Source organism: Impatiens glandulifera, chromosome 2 (genome assembly GCF_907164915.1).
Source record: "Impatiens glandulifera chromosome 2, dImpGla2.1, whole genome shotgun sequence".
In the NCBI taxonomy this organism is placed as follows: domain Eukaryota; kingdom Viridiplantae; phylum Streptophyta; class Magnoliopsida; order Ericales; family Balsaminaceae; genus Impatiens; species Impatiens glandulifera.
Genome location: NC_061863.1, coordinates 4,111,813 through 4,130,475, shown reverse-complemented (window position 1 = coordinate 4,130,475; position 18,663 = coordinate 4,111,813). Strand labels below are relative to the sequence as shown.

Genomic DNA, 18,663 nt, shown 5'->3' with positions numbered 1-18,663 from the left:
ATCTACTAAGAGAATTTACTATATTTAAATCACTAGACAACTAATATAACTATTACGGCTATGGAGATATATATAGATGATAATATAGGTTTAAACTCAATTCAATCTTTTTTTATTACCTATTATGTATCTAAATCTTTTCAAATATTTAATAGTTTAATGATTTTTGATATATTATGCATTAGGTTCAATTATCCCAAGATATATTTTTGTTTTGAATTTCTTTTTTTAATTCATTTGTGAGAAATTAAAAGCAACCTGATTCATTATTTAATCTTCTCATCTTAGAATTAGAATCAAATGTCTTCCAATTAATGAAATTAATGAGTACGTCAATTATGTCTTTCGCTCGGTTGATAGGGACACAGAGAAGAAACTGATCCTATCTCAAATGGACCATTACCGTTACAAAATAAAAATATGTCAGTTATTTTGGTTTAAATATTTCTAATTTAGCCGTTCATAAAATTAAAAATATCACTTAAGGTATTCTCGCTTTATATTCATGACAAATACATTCATAAACCGTAAACTTAATTTCATATTAGATCACATTATTTTGTCTTACATTAAATATGATATTTGCATAATAATTTATTATAACAGTGACCCATAAATTCTAACAATCTCCTACTAGGTCACATATGTATAAAAATAAATGTGTCAACCATCATGCGCCCAAATTTTGTGTCATCTCAATCATATGTTGTATTAATAATTTTATCATTTAATTATATCAACATATGATTAAAGAGCTCGTTGTTGTATTTAATCACTAAGAGTGTTCAATATTTGGTCTAAACTGAATATCCGACTGAATTCGAATAAACCGAATTCTAATTTTTTATTGGATTTTCGAATCGAATTTTAAACCAATTATTCGAATTCAAATACGGTTTTCGGTTTGATTTTGGAGTGGGGGTTTCAACTCGAAAATCAACCGAAAACCGAATTCATTTTTTATTATTTATTTTAATTATATATTATTTATTTTATTAGATATAATTATATAATTATATATTTTATTATATATTAAATTAGGTAAGCCCCTAGTGAAGGTAAAAAAAATTGCAAGTGTAATTATTGTAATAAATAGTATAATTGTGTAAGTGTGTTCAATATTTGGTATAAATCGAATATCCGAATGAATTTGAATTCACCAAATTCAAATAAAATGAATTCAAGTTTTAATATTCGGTTCAGTTTTCGAATTTGTTTAAAAAAAATAAAAATTCGAAGAACCCGAATTGAGTAACTCGAATAACCCGAAATCAAACTGATGAACACTCTATTAATCACAACTAAATCCAACAGTGATCACAAAATCAATACAGTTAATTGACAAACATATCATGAATGTGAGGAATACAAATTTAATGCACGGTGATCTTTTCATGTCAATTTTCAATTGGTCATACTTATTTTAGTGAGATCATATTTTAAACATAATTATATAATGTGTAATGAACTAAATAATACTTAATTTATTATAATAAAAACTTCATAAATATCTATAAAATAATTAAACTGAAAGACAACCAAACTACAAACTCCCGCTAAAGTTAGAGATCGTCGATCTCTACGACCTCATACGAGTAATATTATAATGGAAAACACTTAGGCGATAAACTCATTGTCAAGGAGTCCATAACCATAGAGTTTGTACATAAATATTTTATAGAAATCTATTCATTTTGTATCATTTCTTTCATAACAAGAAACTTGATGTCCGTATCACCTAATTTGATACCTAATAACATGTCACAAATTCTGCTGCAATAATGGATGAAGTCGTAAGTGTTTGTTGACACTTCTTCAAGAAACAACTAAATCAGCTAGTGAAAAGTTTAACTCGAAGTGGATTTCATACTGTTTTGCATCCCATAAGGTCGAAGTCATAATACCCAATGATCTCAAGACTATCCGACCTCCTATAGGTGAACATTTAATTCTTAGTTCTTTTCAAATATCTTAGGTCACTTAATGTCAAACAAAATTTGTGGCAAATAAAATATCGTCCACATATAAAACCATAAATATGTGTTTACTTCCTTTGAACTCGTGATACACAAATCATCGATTAAATTCACCTCAAATCTAAAAGTGAGAATTATTATTTTGTGAAATTTGTGGTACCATTGACGAGACACTTCTTTAAGTCTATATATTATTTTTTTTAATTTGAAAACCATATTAATTGGTCTCTCGACACAAAAATTTTCTCGTTGCACCAAATTGTTTTTCAATGTCTCCATTGAAACCTCTTTAACATTTATTTTGGTGAATCTCCATATCAAAATATGCAACGAGTGCCATAAATTGTCCTTAAAGAGTCATTCGATTAAACTAGATTGTCGCAAAGACACTTGATTTTGAGGTTGTTGGGTTTTGTCCTCCTAGTTGGAGAGACCCAATTTGGTATTAGCTTTATTTAGGCCCACATTATATAATGTGAAGGAAAATTGTATTTTTATTTAGGTTTTGGGTTTTGTGATAACAAATTAAGAGAGAACAGAGCAAAACAGATTTAGGGGTTTGGGGTAGCAGCTGAAGAAGATTTATGTTTGTCATAGTTTGCATTGTTTGATCGACTTCAAACATTGATAACTTATTAGTTTTTTCTGGGGCTACGTTCTAAACGATGAATATATGTATTATGAGGTTTCTAAGTCCTTCCAATAGCAAACCAGAATTGCAGAATTAGTATGGTTGATTGATCTTGTTTTTTGTTGTTATTTGCCAAGATTATTGTGTGATCTTGATGCAATTGATTAGTGACTCTAGTTTAGTTATAACTAGAGTGAACCCATGTTTGTAACTTTTTTATGATAGTAGATTGTTAAGTGGTATGTATTAGACTCGTACTAATGATTTTATTGATGTTGGCTTTAGCATTGAAGCTAATACTGAAATGAAAATGATGGAGGGAATGAAAATATTGATGAATCCATGTCTTCTAATGAACCAATATGGTTTTCTCGAGAGAGACATCCTTTAGTTACTCAGCAAATTAGTATGTTTATTTCATTGGTGGAGAACTTGAGGATTTTCAAGAAACATTGGAAAGTGAAAATAAAAAAGAAATGGATGGATGCCATAAAAATAATATGCAATCTCTTCATGTGAATAACACTTTTGAGCTAACAAAGTTGTCAAAGGGCATGAAGACTTTGAAGAATGAATGACTTTATCGGTTGAATCAAGATTAACATACTTCATAGCATGGATATAAGGCTCAGTTGGTTATAAAAGGATTCTCGCAAAAAAAAATGTATAGACTTTGGTGAGATTTTGCTCATGTGGTAAAAATGCAATATATCCATGTGGTTATTAGTTTAGTCGCTAGCCTTAATCTAGAGGTTGAACAAATATATGTGAAAACAATATTTCTTTATGGAGATTTAGAAGAAGAGGTATACATGGAGCAACTAGAGGGTTTTCAAGACAAAATGAAAGAATTCTATGTTTGCAAATTAGTGAAGAGTCTTTACGGTTTGAAACAAGTATCGCGGCAATGGTATTAGAAGTTCGGTTCAATTATGGTTGAACATGAGTATAAGAGAACAAGACCAATCATTGCGTTTTTGTACGAAATTCTCTAATGATAATTTTATTATTCTTCTGTTCTATGTAGATGATATGCTAATTGTTGGAACAAATATTTTTAAAAACAGTGAGCTAAAAGAGACTTTGAGTAAATCATTTTCCATAAAAAAATTGAGACTAGCACGTCAAATTTTTGGGATTCGAATTATCCCTAACCAAGATACCAGAAAATTATATTTGTCACAAGATATGTACATTAAGAAATTTCTTCGACGCTTCAATATGGACAAAGGTAAAGTAGTGAGTATTCTTTTAGCTTCTCACTTTAAGATTAGTTATAATGGTTGTCCTTCTATTGATGATGAGAAATTGTCTATGAAGAACATTTCATATTCTTTAGCAGTTTGTAGCCTTATGTACGTTATGGTTTGTACTAGACCCAATATAGCGCACATTGTTGGTTTAGTGAGTAGATATTTATTAAATTAGGGAAGACATCATTGGGAAGTCATGAAGTGGATTATGAGATATCTCCGGGGAACAACGAATCTTCAACTAACTTTGGATTTGAGAAGCCTATGTTGATTAGATATACTAATTCGGATTTGGCTAGAAGCTTGGATAAACGAAAATCTACATTAGGATATATGGTGAGTTTTGTTGGGGGAGTCTTGGCTTGACAATCTAAATTGTAAAAGTGTGTTATTCTTTCTACTACCGAGGTCGAGCTTACAGCTAATGTGGAGGCAACAAAAGAGTTATTGTGGTTGAAAATATTCACAACGGAACTTGAGTTGAAACAAGAATGGTATGTCTTATTTTGTGATAATCAAAATACAATTCATATTGCCAATAATTCTTCATTTCACTCAAAGTTGAAACACATTGAAGTCTGTTATCACTAGATTCATGATGCTTTGGATGATAAGATATTAAAACTCGAAAAGATTCATATAAATGATAATGGATCAAATATGATGACAAATGTGTTGTCACGAAATAAGTTTGAATTTTGTCGCTCAGTTGTCAGGTTGACATTGCCCTCCTACTAGTCGGTCGGTGGAGTTTGTTGGGTTTTGTCCTCCTAGTTGGTGAGACCCAACTTGGTATGGACTTTATTTAGTCCCATGATATATAATGTGAAAGGACATTGTATTATGATTTAAGTTTTTTTGGGTTTTGTGATAATAACAAGAGAGAGAGTAAAGTAAAACATATTAGGGGTTTGGGGTAGCTGCTAGAGAAGATTTTCGCTTGTCAGAGTTTTCACTATTTGATCGATTTCAAACGTTGATAACTTGTTGGTTATTTCTGAGGCTACGTTATGAATGGTGAAGATCTATATTTTGAGGCTTTTAAGTCATTTCAACAGAAAACCAAAACTACAGAATTTGTATGGTTGGTTGATCTTGTTCTTTGTCACTATTTGTCAAGATTGTTGTGTAATCTTGAAGCAATTGATTAGTGACTCTAGTTTGATTAAACTAGAGTAAATCCCTGTTTGTAACCTTGTTGATGATAGTGGATTGTTAAGTGGCATGTATTGGTCTTGTAGTTTTACACTCGATTTGGAGAGTTTTTTCACGCTAAAAATTGTCTTGCATTGTCGTTTTGATTTCATGGTGTTTTGATCATTTCTTATACTCAGTTTATTGGGAAAGTATTATGTTTTGAAAAATACATTTTTCCATCAGTTTTCTCGTTGCACTAAATTGTTTTTCAATGTCTCCATTGAGAAGCTCTTTAACATCTATTTTGGTGAAGCTCCATATCAAAATATGCAACGAGTGCCATAAATTGTCCTTAAAAAGTCATTCGATGAAACTAGATTTTCACAAAGACACTTGATTTAGAAATTTTTGAGTTTGTACTTAATGTATTTTTTTAACGGATGAAGCAAGTAGCCCGTAAACACATTTAATCATTTAACTATGCGCAAAATGTGTCGCTTGACGGGCTCGAACCCAAGACTTTAGGGTGAATATTTGCCTCTTGTTGCCGCTAGGCTAGAAGAGTGGATAAAGATGGGATAACGGATTAAGTATGTAGCCCACAAACACATTTAACCATTTAATTAACCAGGCGCGGAACTTGTTGAATGACGGAATCGAACCCAGAAACTTAGGGTTAGTATTCACCTCTTAGTGTTGTTTGGCTAGAAGAGGTGATTACTTAATGAATTTTATCAACATTGTCTTGTTACTCTTGATTTTTTGAACTTTAACATCAATATGAATAAAATTCTTATTAATGTATAAAAAGAATTTGAGATATGAATCAAATTTTCCTCAAAAGAAATTATTGATCTAAATAATCTTTAAAGATAAAATTATTTCTCTCCTCAAACTCAATATCCTCAAAAAATATATTGTAGTCTCATCTAAAAAATAATTATCTTTAACTTGACATAATAAAGATTTATAGCTCTTAATAAAGTAACTGCTCACATTTATAAACTTAAGTAACAACTAAATTCGATTAATAATTTATCTCATCTCAAAATATCTAATGCAACATTAAGCCTTTGGACAATAATATGAATTGCATAAGACATGTCAAATAATCAATTTATCTTTAGATGAATTAATTATTCACATAAATAAGACTTTATAATTATAAAAAAGATGAAACAACGGATTAAGCACATAACCCGCAAACACACTTAACCATTTAACTATGTGCATAATTTTCCGCCTGTCAAGCTTGAACCAGGCTTCGGAGAGACTAAGAATATCTACTTCGGAGAGGCTAAGAATAATTATAAATATTTACCATCAAAAATATTTATACAATTTGTCAATTAATTATCAGTTTTTGGACCAAATAATATCATCACATGAAATACACAACACTACCATTCAAAATTTTCTTGAATCAATTTCAACAAATATTATCACTTTGATGATTATTTATAACAATCAATGCAATCTAAATAATGAACAATAATATCATTAATGTGAATTTAAATGTCATATTATTGTAGTTTGAGTTTACCAAAAAAATATTTATTTTATTTTATTATAAAAAATAAAATTTTAATGTAAACCAAATCTTAATTTTTGAATTTGAAATTTGTAATGTCCACCTTTTATTAAACAAAATAAAGGAACATACTTAATATACTACAACTTATATAATAAAAATAAAATAAATAATAAATCTTCAAGATTTACTTAATAAAATTTCAACATAGCCCAATTCATGTAAACTTAAATTTATCTTTTATTAATTCTAAATTTATTAAAATGTTAGACCATAATGGTGTAAAACAATCAAATATTTTCTTAATTTAATTATTTACTCATTAATTCTCTCTTTAATTGATAATATATATAAATATATATATATATATATATATATATATTATCATTTTTTAATTTTTAATGAGAGAATATAAATATCCTAAATTATTTTAATGATAATTACTTAGAAATTGTTTATCAAATAACATAATAAACTTTTATATTATGATAATTATTTGAAAAGTTAATATATATACATATTTATTTTGTTAATGCATATATAACATTCCTAAAAGAAACAAAATATCCCTAAATTTAGGAATTTTGGGATTAATCATAATTGATTAATTAGTCCAAGATAATTCAAATATCTTGGATTCTTAATGTATAGTCACAAAATTAAAACACATATACATACCTATATATCTAAACAATTATGTATATTCTCAACAAAAAAAAAATTAATTAGGACGATTTTTATACTATTTGTTAGAATTATTTATATCATAATTTATTTGTGAGAAATTAAAATTGTATCCTTATTCATTATCTTCTATTTCTTTATAATAAAAATATTTCTTGAAACTTCTATTTCCTTATAATAGAATGATTCTAAGCTGTTAGAAATAAAAACTTGTTAGTTATTTTGATTTATATATTTATAAATTAATTCTTTCATAAAATTAGAAATATCACTTTAGATATCTTCACTTTATATTACACCCAATTTAATATTAGATCACATTATTTGAACTTATATCAAATATGACATTTACGCAATTATTTTTTTTGATATTAATGACTCATCAATTCCAACATTAAGTCTAAATTTCTAAATATTTCCATACTTTCTAAATGTTTTAGATACATTATGATTATATCCCATCTCTCTAATTTTTACATCCTGTCACTTTATAAAAAGGTATTGCTGCTGGAAGCATATTGACAATAGTATCTCTTTTACTACTCAATAATAAGCTTAGGAAAGCTCTAGTAATGCGGTGTTCACTCTATTCCGGGAGACAGAAACAAGCAAAAGTAGAAGTTAAGAGAAAGGCAAGAGAATTCATAAAGACATATCAATCCACCGTACTGAGAAGCTACACTTACAACGATTTGAATAAAATGACCGACGGATTCAAAGAGAAACTCGGAAAGGGAGGCTTTGGAAGTGTATTCAAAGGCACATTTCGAGATGGAACGCCAATTGCTGTAAAGATGTTGAAAAACTATGTAGGAGATCATGACCGCAGTGATTTCCTAAATGAAATAACTACCATCAGCATGATTCGCCATTTCAACATCATTCGACTTCTGGGATTTTCTTGGGATGGATCGAATCAAGCTCTCGTGTATGAGTTCATGTCTAACGGATCAGTTGGGGACTTGTTAGGTGGGTCTATCGGTCCAATAAGACCAAGAAAGCTTCTTGAAATTGCAACTGGAATAGCACATGGGATTGAGTACTTACACATAGGTTGTGATGTGAGGATCTTGCATTTAGACATAAAGCCTCAAAACATATTGTTGGATCACAACTTCAGTCCTAAGATATTTGATTTCGGCCTGGCCATGACTTATTCAAGAAACCGGAGTGCCATAACCATGCCAGGGGGTGCTAAAGGGACTATAGGTTACATTGCTCCAGAGATATTCATGAGGAACTTTGGTAAGCCCTCTGATAAATCTGATGTTTACAGTTTTGGAATGTTGTTGCTAGAAATGGCAGGTGCAAAAGACCGGCCCATTGATCTTCAACAAGAGGAGGGTAGTTCTAGCAATGACTACTTTCCGAATTGGGTATATGAGAAACTACTTATCATGGAGAATGAGAAAGAGAATATTGTGGAGCTTGATGAGGAAGAGGAAGAAGATATGGTGATTAGGAAGAAGATTGCAATGGTTGGATTATGGTGTATTCAAATAAATCCAAGACATAGACCATCTATGACAAGGGTTGTAGAAATGTTATTGGCCAATATGGAAGCCATTGAAATGCCACCCAAACCCTTATCATTCTTTTCTTCTGGGCAGGAACCGTTGGAGTATGAGATTACTTCTTTTCAGAGTGAAGACAGCTCTTTGCCTCTCACTAGTATTGAAATTAATCAGTCATGAATAATTTGGCAAATGCCAATTGCTTAGGTGAGACCTTTAATATGTTATTTGTTTTTCATTTCTCAAATATATTCAAATTGTACAGTTATATTATCATCAGGACGGATACATACATATATATATATATTCTTTACTACTTTGTAGGCATATAATATAATGTTAGGCATCAGAGATATCAGATATGTTACAGGTTTATTTGATTATGGGGTTGTTTTGATAATTTTTTTTAAGGTTTGTTTGATAGGATTTGATGGTGTCTTTACAATTTATGGTATTTTTTATTTACAAGTTATTATTTTTATTTTGTTTATATTAAAATAATATTTTTTAATAAATTTTATTTTTGAAATAGTTAACCACACACGTCGGATTTATGTTAAGGAGTTCATTCCAAATATATATTTTATCCAAATATATATTTTACGATATAACCCTAATTTTATGTTTTTAATTTATTTAAATTTGATTCTTTAATTCATAGTTAAATAGTCAAATTTATGTTGTTAAATTTTTTAATCTATTCTAAATGTATTTTTAAGCCCACCCCCAACATAATTTTTTAGATCCGGATTATCATACATACATATGAAGGAGTCGAAGATTATGAATCTAAAAGTATCTCTATTCATGAAATTTTGTTTAATTGGACAAAATTAGCAGATTCAAGGGAATAGTGATGCAATGAGATTGAGGTCCACCTTTATCCGAGAGGGCCTTCTTTTGGGTGGTAGGAAGGAATCTATATATATATAATGATGCTTAATTTTTAAAGTGTCCGGATTGGCGGGTCGAGAGCTGTGGTTAATTTGGATACTTGGGTCGGATTGTGGGTTGACCCGTTTTTAAATTTAAAACGGTTAAAAATAAAATTAAAAATGCTAGAGGTATGTTTCGAACTTGCAACCTAACAAAATAAGTACAACTCTTTAACTAACTAGGCTACAAAGACTTTACATTTTAAATTCAACACCAAATTGGATAAACGCTGGACGTTTTAATATTAATATAAGTTCAACTTTTTAACTAACTAATCTATATATATATAATGATGCTTAATTTTTAAAGTGTCCGGATTGGCGGGTCGAGAGCTGTGGTTAATTTGGATACTTGGGTCGGATTGTGGGTTGACCCGTTTTTAAATTTAAAACGGTTAAAAATAAAATTAAAAATGCTAGAGGTATGTTTCGAACTTGCAACCTAACAAAACAAGTACAACTCTTTAACCAACTAGGCTACAAAGACTTTATATTTTAAATTCAACACCAAATTTGATAAACGCAGGGCGTTTTAATATTAATATAAATTCAACTTTTTAACTAACTAATCTATATAGGTGTTGAGTAAATGGATACTTGGGTCGGATTGTGGGTTGACCCACATATAAACTTAAAACGGTTAAAAATAAAATAAAAAATGTTATCCGTAATTTTTTTTCACGATTTTTATATTATTATTCGTGCAAATGCACGAGAAAAATGCTAGTTTTAGTGTATTTTGGTTAAAATTGGTTACCGTAAATGAGATTCATCGGGGCTTTTGGACTTCGGCAGGTGCAATAAAAAAATGTTCATTCAAAAAATCATCATCAAGGTCCATAAAACCCTTTTCTAGAAACTCATAATAGTTGAACCTAGTGTTATCTTTGCTCAGTTTGAACTCACAAGTATAAATAAAAAATGAGACATGCAAATTTATACTACAAGTTCTAACAAAAATTTTATTTAGAAGATTACTTGAATTTAAGTCATTTATGATATTTAATTAAAATTTGTCTATAATATGTTTTTTTTTTTTAAATAATTGGTTAAAAGTTATTATTATATAGATTACTTTTAGTTAATCTTAATTAATTAATTTTAAATTTTATTTTGTTATCAAGAAGGTATTTAATTTCATGCTTAACCAAATTTTTAGCCTTAAGAATATTTTTAAATTCAAAACAAGATTATGTCAATATAGATCAGCTAATCCTTCACCATTCCAAACCAAAAAAATAAATAAGGTCACCACTTTAATTTAATATAATTGTCAATAAAATTTAATTTAATTTAATTTCCCTCCAATTTATTAATAAGTTTACAATTTTTTTAACGAGAAATTTGATAATATAACCCTCAAAATACTCTAATTTTGATATTTAAACTCCATAAAAAACATTTTGATTTTTAACATTTTTTAAAAAAAATTTCCAATTTTACCATTAATAACCTTTTTACTTCTTTTTTTTCTTTTTTCTTTTCTTTTTCTTCCTTTTCTTCTTCCCCGCTTTCCCTTTCCCCCCGACCTTTACACTTCTTCTTCCCCGGCTTTCTCTCCATCCGGTTTCTCCCCCGTCCAGCCCTAGACGCCAAGCCCGAACTCCGCCAACCACCATCCCCGACGTTCGCCAAGAAGCCCAACCCCTCGAGCCCCGACGAGATAGCCAAGACGCTTCCAGCCAGCCTCTTCGACGATCGTCAAGCCTCGGACGCTTCTAGCCCAACGATCTGAGGTTAGTTTAGGTTTATTGTTTAGGTAATCTCTATGGATTTGGGGTAATGAATTATGAAAATGATATAGGGTTTTAGTTTAAGTTTATTGTTTGATATAGTTTGAAATGCTGAGAATGTTTGTGAATGGTTTGTGAATATTTGGTATATGCTTTGCTTATTATGAATGCTGAGAATGGTATATTTGCATGTTGAGTAAGAGTAAGAAATGTTTTAGGGTTTTAGTTTAGGTTTAGGGCTTGGTCGTGTGGCGTGGGGGATGGGCGTGGGGGTTGGGCGTGGGGCTAGGGCGTGGGGGTTGGGCGTGGGGGCTTGGGCGTGGGGCGTGGGGGCTTGGACGTGGGGGCTTGGACGTGGGGCGTAGGTCTTGGGCTTGGGCTTGGGCGTGGAGCGTGGGCTTGGGCGTACCACACAATATGTAAAACTAATTTAATAAGTTTATTAATAAGCGTGGATAGCTCAGTTGGGAGATTGTCAAGCTGAAGATCTGAAGGTCATGTGTTCAATGCACCTTCACCGTAAAAGTTTTTTTTTCTATTGGAAAATTTAAACAAAGTGATGATATATATAAGCATTGAAATGATTTTGATAATGTTTTTTTTTTACCCTAACCCCACGCCCACCTTCCATGCCCCACGCCCAACCCCCACGCCACACGACCAAGCCCTAAACCTAAACTAAAACCCTAAAACATTTCTTACTTTTACTCAACATGCAAATATAACATTCTCAACATTCATAATAAGCAAAACATATACCAAATATTCACAAACATTCTCAGCATTTCAAACTATATCAAACAATAAACCTAAACTAAAACCTTATATCATTCTCATCATTCATTACCCCCAATCCATAGAGATTACCTAAACAATAAACCTAAACTAACCTCAGATCGTCGGGCTAGAAGCGTCCGAGGCTTGGCGATCGTCGAAGAGGCTGGCTGGAAGCGTCTTGGCTATCTCGTCGGGGCTCGAGGGGTTGGGCTTCTTGGCGAACGTCGGGGATGGTGGTTGGCGGAGTTCGGGCTTGGCGTCTAGGGCTGGACGGGGGAGAAACCGGATGGGGAGAAAGTGGGGAAGAAGAAGTGTAACGGTCGGGGGAAAGGGAAAGCGGGGAAGAAGAAAAGAAAAGGAAGAAAAAAGAAAAAAAAGTAAAAAGGAATTATTAGGGGTAAAATTGGAAAAAATTTTAAAAAATGTTAAAAATCAAAATATTTTTTATGGAGGTTAAATATCAAAATTAGAGTATTTTGAGGGTTATATTATCAAATTTTCCTTTTTAACTAAATTTTATTTATAATAGGTAAAGAGTATAACAAAATTAGAGAAGAAAAAAAATTAAAAAGATAAATAAACATAAAAAAGTTTACCTTACAAACGCTTATCGGTGTCTGAAATCCCCTTAAAAAAATATATTTGATATTGAGTAACTAAGTTCATGTTATTTTTTTCATTGACACCAGAGATTAAAATTCTTATTGAAAGTAAAAAATATATTTACTATGTTTATTAGGATTTTTTTTTTGTTCTGATTTCTTTTATAAGTTTTGTGAACTTGTATTCTTTAATTTCACTAATTTAAATTTAATTATTTATATGCAAAATTTATTTGAATCACAAACACCAAAAACATAATTAAATATTGGATCTTGTAAAAGAGATTTTACAATTAGTCCTAACATACCTAAAGGAAATGTTACTGAGAATGAATAAAAATGGCCTTTAGAGAATAACACTTTTTTTAAGAAGGTATATGCATAATAATTACAGCTTTGGATATATACTAATGAAAAGGACAATGGCTTCATGAATATATAGAATACATGTTAAATTAAATATACACCATGAGAAGGATTTAATAAAACCATGCAATCAAGAAATTTTAATGAAAATAAATAACACAAAATTGCATCTTAGAAAATAAATAAAATTTGTAGTAATAGATATAATAGATGGTGAACAAACACTTAACTTCATAATATTATTTTTTTTGTTAACCACAATTCATACATTTCAATTAGGTAGTTTCTTATTTTATTTAATTATTTAACTCATTTGTAATAAATAAACTATTTTTTTTTTTAAATTTGATTCAGGTTCTCGCATAACACGATTCGTTTTTCAAGACTAAATGGTTTAGGTCCTTAATGCACGAGTAAAATTTACTTGTTAGGGTAGGGTCGTAACATTCTTTCTCGGGTTGGTTGAAGATCTCCCAAAAATAGATATTTCAAGATCACGAGAATGTATAACCTTGGTTGGACTCGTAAGGATAACAATTTATAACATGTTCCACTATTATTAATTTGAATTGTCACGTTAGGTAGAATATTATATCATCAATTAAATATATATAACATCGTCAATGTATTTATTTATTTTTCATATTTTATAAGAATTTTAAGTTTGTTTATTTAATAATATAATTTTTAATATATTACCGTAAATAATATTAAAAAAATCGATTATATAATTTTATTATTTTTATATAATATATCCTGCGATGATTCTCCAATGCATCTCCGTCCCTATCTATCCACGTTATCGTCCATAATGATTATGAATCATGAAGTAAGTAATCAAACTAGTGAGAGTTAATTTACAACAATGATTAAATAATTGTGCACTAGGGAGTGAAATAAAAATTATCACAACAAAGATTAATAACATATTAAAAAAAATCTCATTTAAATGCGTATGTAACTATTAAAACTTTGTATTTAATTTATTAAGTTATCAATGATGTTAATTTTTTTTTTCTCCTCTTCAATTAGTATCATATTTCTTGTTCCTCTGATCTATTATATATTCTTTCAATTATTTTAAATAAAAAAAATTAATATTAAAATATTTTATAATTTTGAATAAATTAATATTTAAATTTAAATAGTTTGTAAATATAAAATTATATATTTTTTTATATAGATAGTCAGATTTTGTTCATACTATAAATAATAAAAGAGAAGCTGAATTTGAATAATTAAGAGGGAGATGAAAAATGTGATATGCATTTAAGAGGAGATCGAGTGAAAAAAAAAGTTAATAATTAACTATGAAAAAAGCTAAATAAAATAATTTTGATTATTAATTATGTCTATATAAACTTTTAATAATTTATACGTGTATATGAGCTGAAAATACTAAATCAAATTTGAATTAAAAAAAATGCAAATTTAGGGATATGTGAATCATAGCCATATGAACCAGATTAATTCACTGTGCCATGGTTTCTTTAGTAAAAAATATTATTTCAATTGTTGAAATTTTAGTGTAAAACATCACCAATCCATATAAAAGGAACTTTATGATTTATGATTATTGATTAAGTCTGGGCCAAAAGCATAACTTACATTTCTTTTCTTTTTATGGAAGAAACAAATTATTTCAAATTTGAATATAAAATAATTTATTTACCCATTAAAAAAATAAAAATTTGTTTGAGAACAACGACAAAAAAATTTACAATAAAAAAAAACTAATTAGATGATCCAGTTCTCGAGCCTAGACTGCTCAAGAACTAATTTGCCAAGGTATCTAAGTTCAATGATCCAGTTAGGCAAACTTTGTAATTTGGTACTTAGATGACCAAGTAATGGAGGAGATGACCAAGTTAGAGATAGACGTTCAACATTACTGTCAATGTCTGTCTGATGAAATGAAAGGTATAAAGCAGTGAGACGCTTCAACTTCTCTAACGTGGAGGATATATAGATGCGTCCAGTATTGTTGAGTTAGATTCAGACCACCTAGACTCTTTAAATTTGTCAACTTTCCAATTTCTTTTACATTCTTCTCACCCACTTCAAACCCAAGTAATTTCTCTAACTTGCTCAATTTTCCTATCCCGGAGGAGGAGGGAACTTTAACTACAAAATCCCCTTCATACAATACCTTACTGCCATAACACGGTTGACGAAGATTCTTCAAATCTAGGATCCCCTGCTGCGACTGATATTTTATAAAACAATATTGGAGATCAAGTATCTCTAGACACCTCAACTTTCTTATAGACTCGGGAATATTTGATATATAAGTCCTCCTCAAGCTCAAGTGTTTCAAGTGAATCAATTCAGTTAACTCTTCAGGGAAACGGAAAAGCGATACACTTTCAAGCTCCACCATCCTCAACGATCGACAACCATATAAATATATGTCTTTAACAATTTAACATCACCAAAGAGAAGTAAGGATCGAAGGCCTGTGAATATCTTCGCTCCTTGGGGAGTTTGGCGGTGGAAATTATCATAGATTGCTACACGGTGAATCTTCTCACTTGATAATTGTAATTGTTTTTCATCTTTCAACACAATGGATTTCCTTTGAAGAACACCGATCATTGATTGAGTTTCATTTGCAAGAAGGGTAATTAACCAGCAGCATTTTCACCGCAGTCCCAACTGCTATCGTTTCCATTTTGCTCCCTGTTGTTGTATTCACGGCAGGCAAGAATGCAAATGATTCGTCAATGTTCATGTGCAATGAATATTGTTCTTTAATTAATCATCAATAACTGAATGCTATCAAGATTGGAATATGAGTGGTGGTGAGTGATACAAACAACATGTCATTATTATTATTATTATTATTTATGATATTATCCTTATAATATTGTTGTGTGGTCCTATCACCTATGGAGATAATAATTAATTAACAAGGATTAAGATTTTATAATTATGAACTTTATCATGAAATTAATAAACTTTCTTTGGTATACAAAATGAAATTAATAAACTTTTTTTTGGTATACTTTGTATATCTAAATAATGGAAGTATGTTTTATTAAAGTATTTTAATTACCAATTATTTTAATTATAGAAAAAAATTGTACAACTAGTTCACTTAAACGTATATACTAATAAAAGATTATTTAAATCGTATATACTATCAAAAATTGACTCATTTAGTCTCTTTTAATTAATCATAATTAATTTTTATTTTTTATTTATATATTTATTACTTAAATATTAATATATTTTCTCTCTCCTTCTTTTTTATTAACTAAACCAGTTAAATTTATTTCATTCTTAATCTTTTATTATTTTTATATTAGTCTCTCTTTTTTATTTTATCTTTTTTTTATCCGTTTTTATTTCTCATAATTCTTAAATTAACCTTCTGAAAAAAATAGCAATTTATTTATGAATTTTATTTTTTACTGTAATATTTTTTTTTAAAGAATTCTATCATATTTAATTTAATATGAATAAAAATATAATTAATAATTTTTTATTCATGATTTAATATGAATAAAAATATAATTAATAATTTTTTATTCATGATTTAGAGTAATAGTAAGAACATTGTTTTGTTTAATATTTGATTATTATTTTTTGTTTGTTGTTTGATGAATGAGTTGTCATTATTATCCAATTCTTGATTATTAATTAATTTATTTTTGTGTTTAAAGATTTTTATTTTAAAACGATAAGTTAGGGTTATATTCAATTATTGAGTCTAAATAATTTTAAAATAATTAATAATCATATAAAAATATATATAAAATATATAAAATTAAAATAATTAATAATTAATGTTTGTATACATAAAAAAAATTATAAAAAAAATTAAAATAATGAATAATAAATACTTATATAAAAATAATATTTTTTTATGAAAAAAAAAATAGAAAATTCATTAATTAATGAAAAAGAAGGAAGTGAAAAATATATTAATATTTAATTAATAAATATATAAATTAAAAAATAAAAATTAATTATACTTTATTAAAATAGGATAAATGAACCAATTTCTACTAGTACATACGCTCTAAATGAACTTTTTTTTTATGAAAATATTAAGATTTAAGTAATAAATCAGTTTATATTACTCATATAAACAATTCTGAATATATATTTTTTTATAAGAGCGAGAAATATATTCTAACTTAGTTTAGTTTAATATTTATGCAAATGAATGTTAAAATAATACTTAAGTCAATTCTGTAATAAAAAGAAAAACTGAAAGTGCCATCAAATAGATGAGGTTGGAGGAAAAATATTCCTAGTCTTATTTGACCGATAATTTATTTGGTGGGACAACGAGCATTTTAACTGAATTACGAGCATTTTAACTGAATTAAGTTTGATCGTTATTGTTCTACAAATGAATTATCGTCCGATGAATAAACATATTATTGAAACGACGAATATTAAAAAAATGTGACTATAAAAGGGTTAAGCAGATAACACGCAAAAGCGCAAACATACTTAATCATTTAAAAATTTGTCGCCAAACTGACTCGAACATAGTTCATCTCAATGAGGTTGGAACGACTCTTACCAAGAAAAAAAAAATTATTTTCCACGGATAAGCTTTTTCTCCAATCACGATGACTCCCCTCCACTCCTCTTTTTAAGGAGTCACTTATACTTTTAATATAAAAATTAATATATTGAGTGTAATTACATAATATTTATATAAAAAAATTAGTATATATATATATACAAGATATACTTTTCTAAGGATAAAATAATTTTTATTAATTTCTATATTTATAAATACATTTTAATAATACATATTTATATATAAAAAAAATATCACTTATGATATCATACTATCTTCGTACAACTAAAATTGACTATTTTATAAAAGATAAAAGAGATTTAATTATCTTATTTTGTTTAAAAAAAATGATAATCTTATTTAATTAATTATTTCATCCTTTAAAACATGATACTCAAATAATTTATTATTTTATTTGTTTCTAAAATAATTCCCAATAAATTGTAATATATATATATATATATATATATATATATATATATATATATATATATATATAATAATTCTAATTACTTTATTTATTTCTCTTATTTTCAAGTTAACATCGTACATAATTGTTGTGAAATAAATATTAAGAAGTTATTCAAACTTTCAATTACTATGATCACCTACGTTTAGTCCTTCAAATATTTTTTTAAAACAAATCATAACTCAAATTTTCAGAAAAAAAACACCAATGACCTTCAAATTTTCAAAAATAGTCACTAATAGTCCTCAAACTTTCAAAAAGGTCATCAATGACCATTTTGTCACTTTTTTCATCCTATTGACAATAGATAAAATATATATATATATATATATATATATATATATATATATATATATATATATATATATATATTAATAAATTACAATAAAGTAAACTATCTACCAATTTTGCCATAAAATATATAAATACATATACTATTTGTAAAATAAATTACAAAACCTTCATAATAAATTATAAAAGAGTCATGAGTGAACATTACGATAGTTTGGAGAAAA

At 28.3% G+C, this 18,663-nt stretch overlaps 2 protein-coding genes across 2 annotated transcripts; one reads left to right on the top strand and one right to left on the bottom strand.

The window, feature by feature from the left end:
- The first annotated feature begins 7,784 nt into the window (after positions 1 to 7,784).
- Positions 7,785 to 8,906, top strand: LOC124924173 (rust resistance kinase Lr10-like). The gene has a single exon (XM_047464247.1). It carries the CDS (start codon positions 7,785 to 7,787, stop codon positions 8,904 to 8,906), a length of 1,122 nt encoding a protein of 373 aa, XP_047320203.1.
- A 6,127-nt stretch (positions 8,907 to 15,033) lies between these two features.
- LOC124924172 (ras suppressor protein 1-like) lies at positions 15,034 to 15,519 on the bottom strand. Its single transcript, XM_047464246.1, has one exon. It carries the CDS (start codon positions 15,517 to 15,519, stop codon positions 15,034 to 15,036), a length of 486 nt encoding a protein of 161 aa, XP_047320202.1.
- Between the last annotated feature and the right edge of the window lie 3,144 nt (positions 15,520 to 18,663).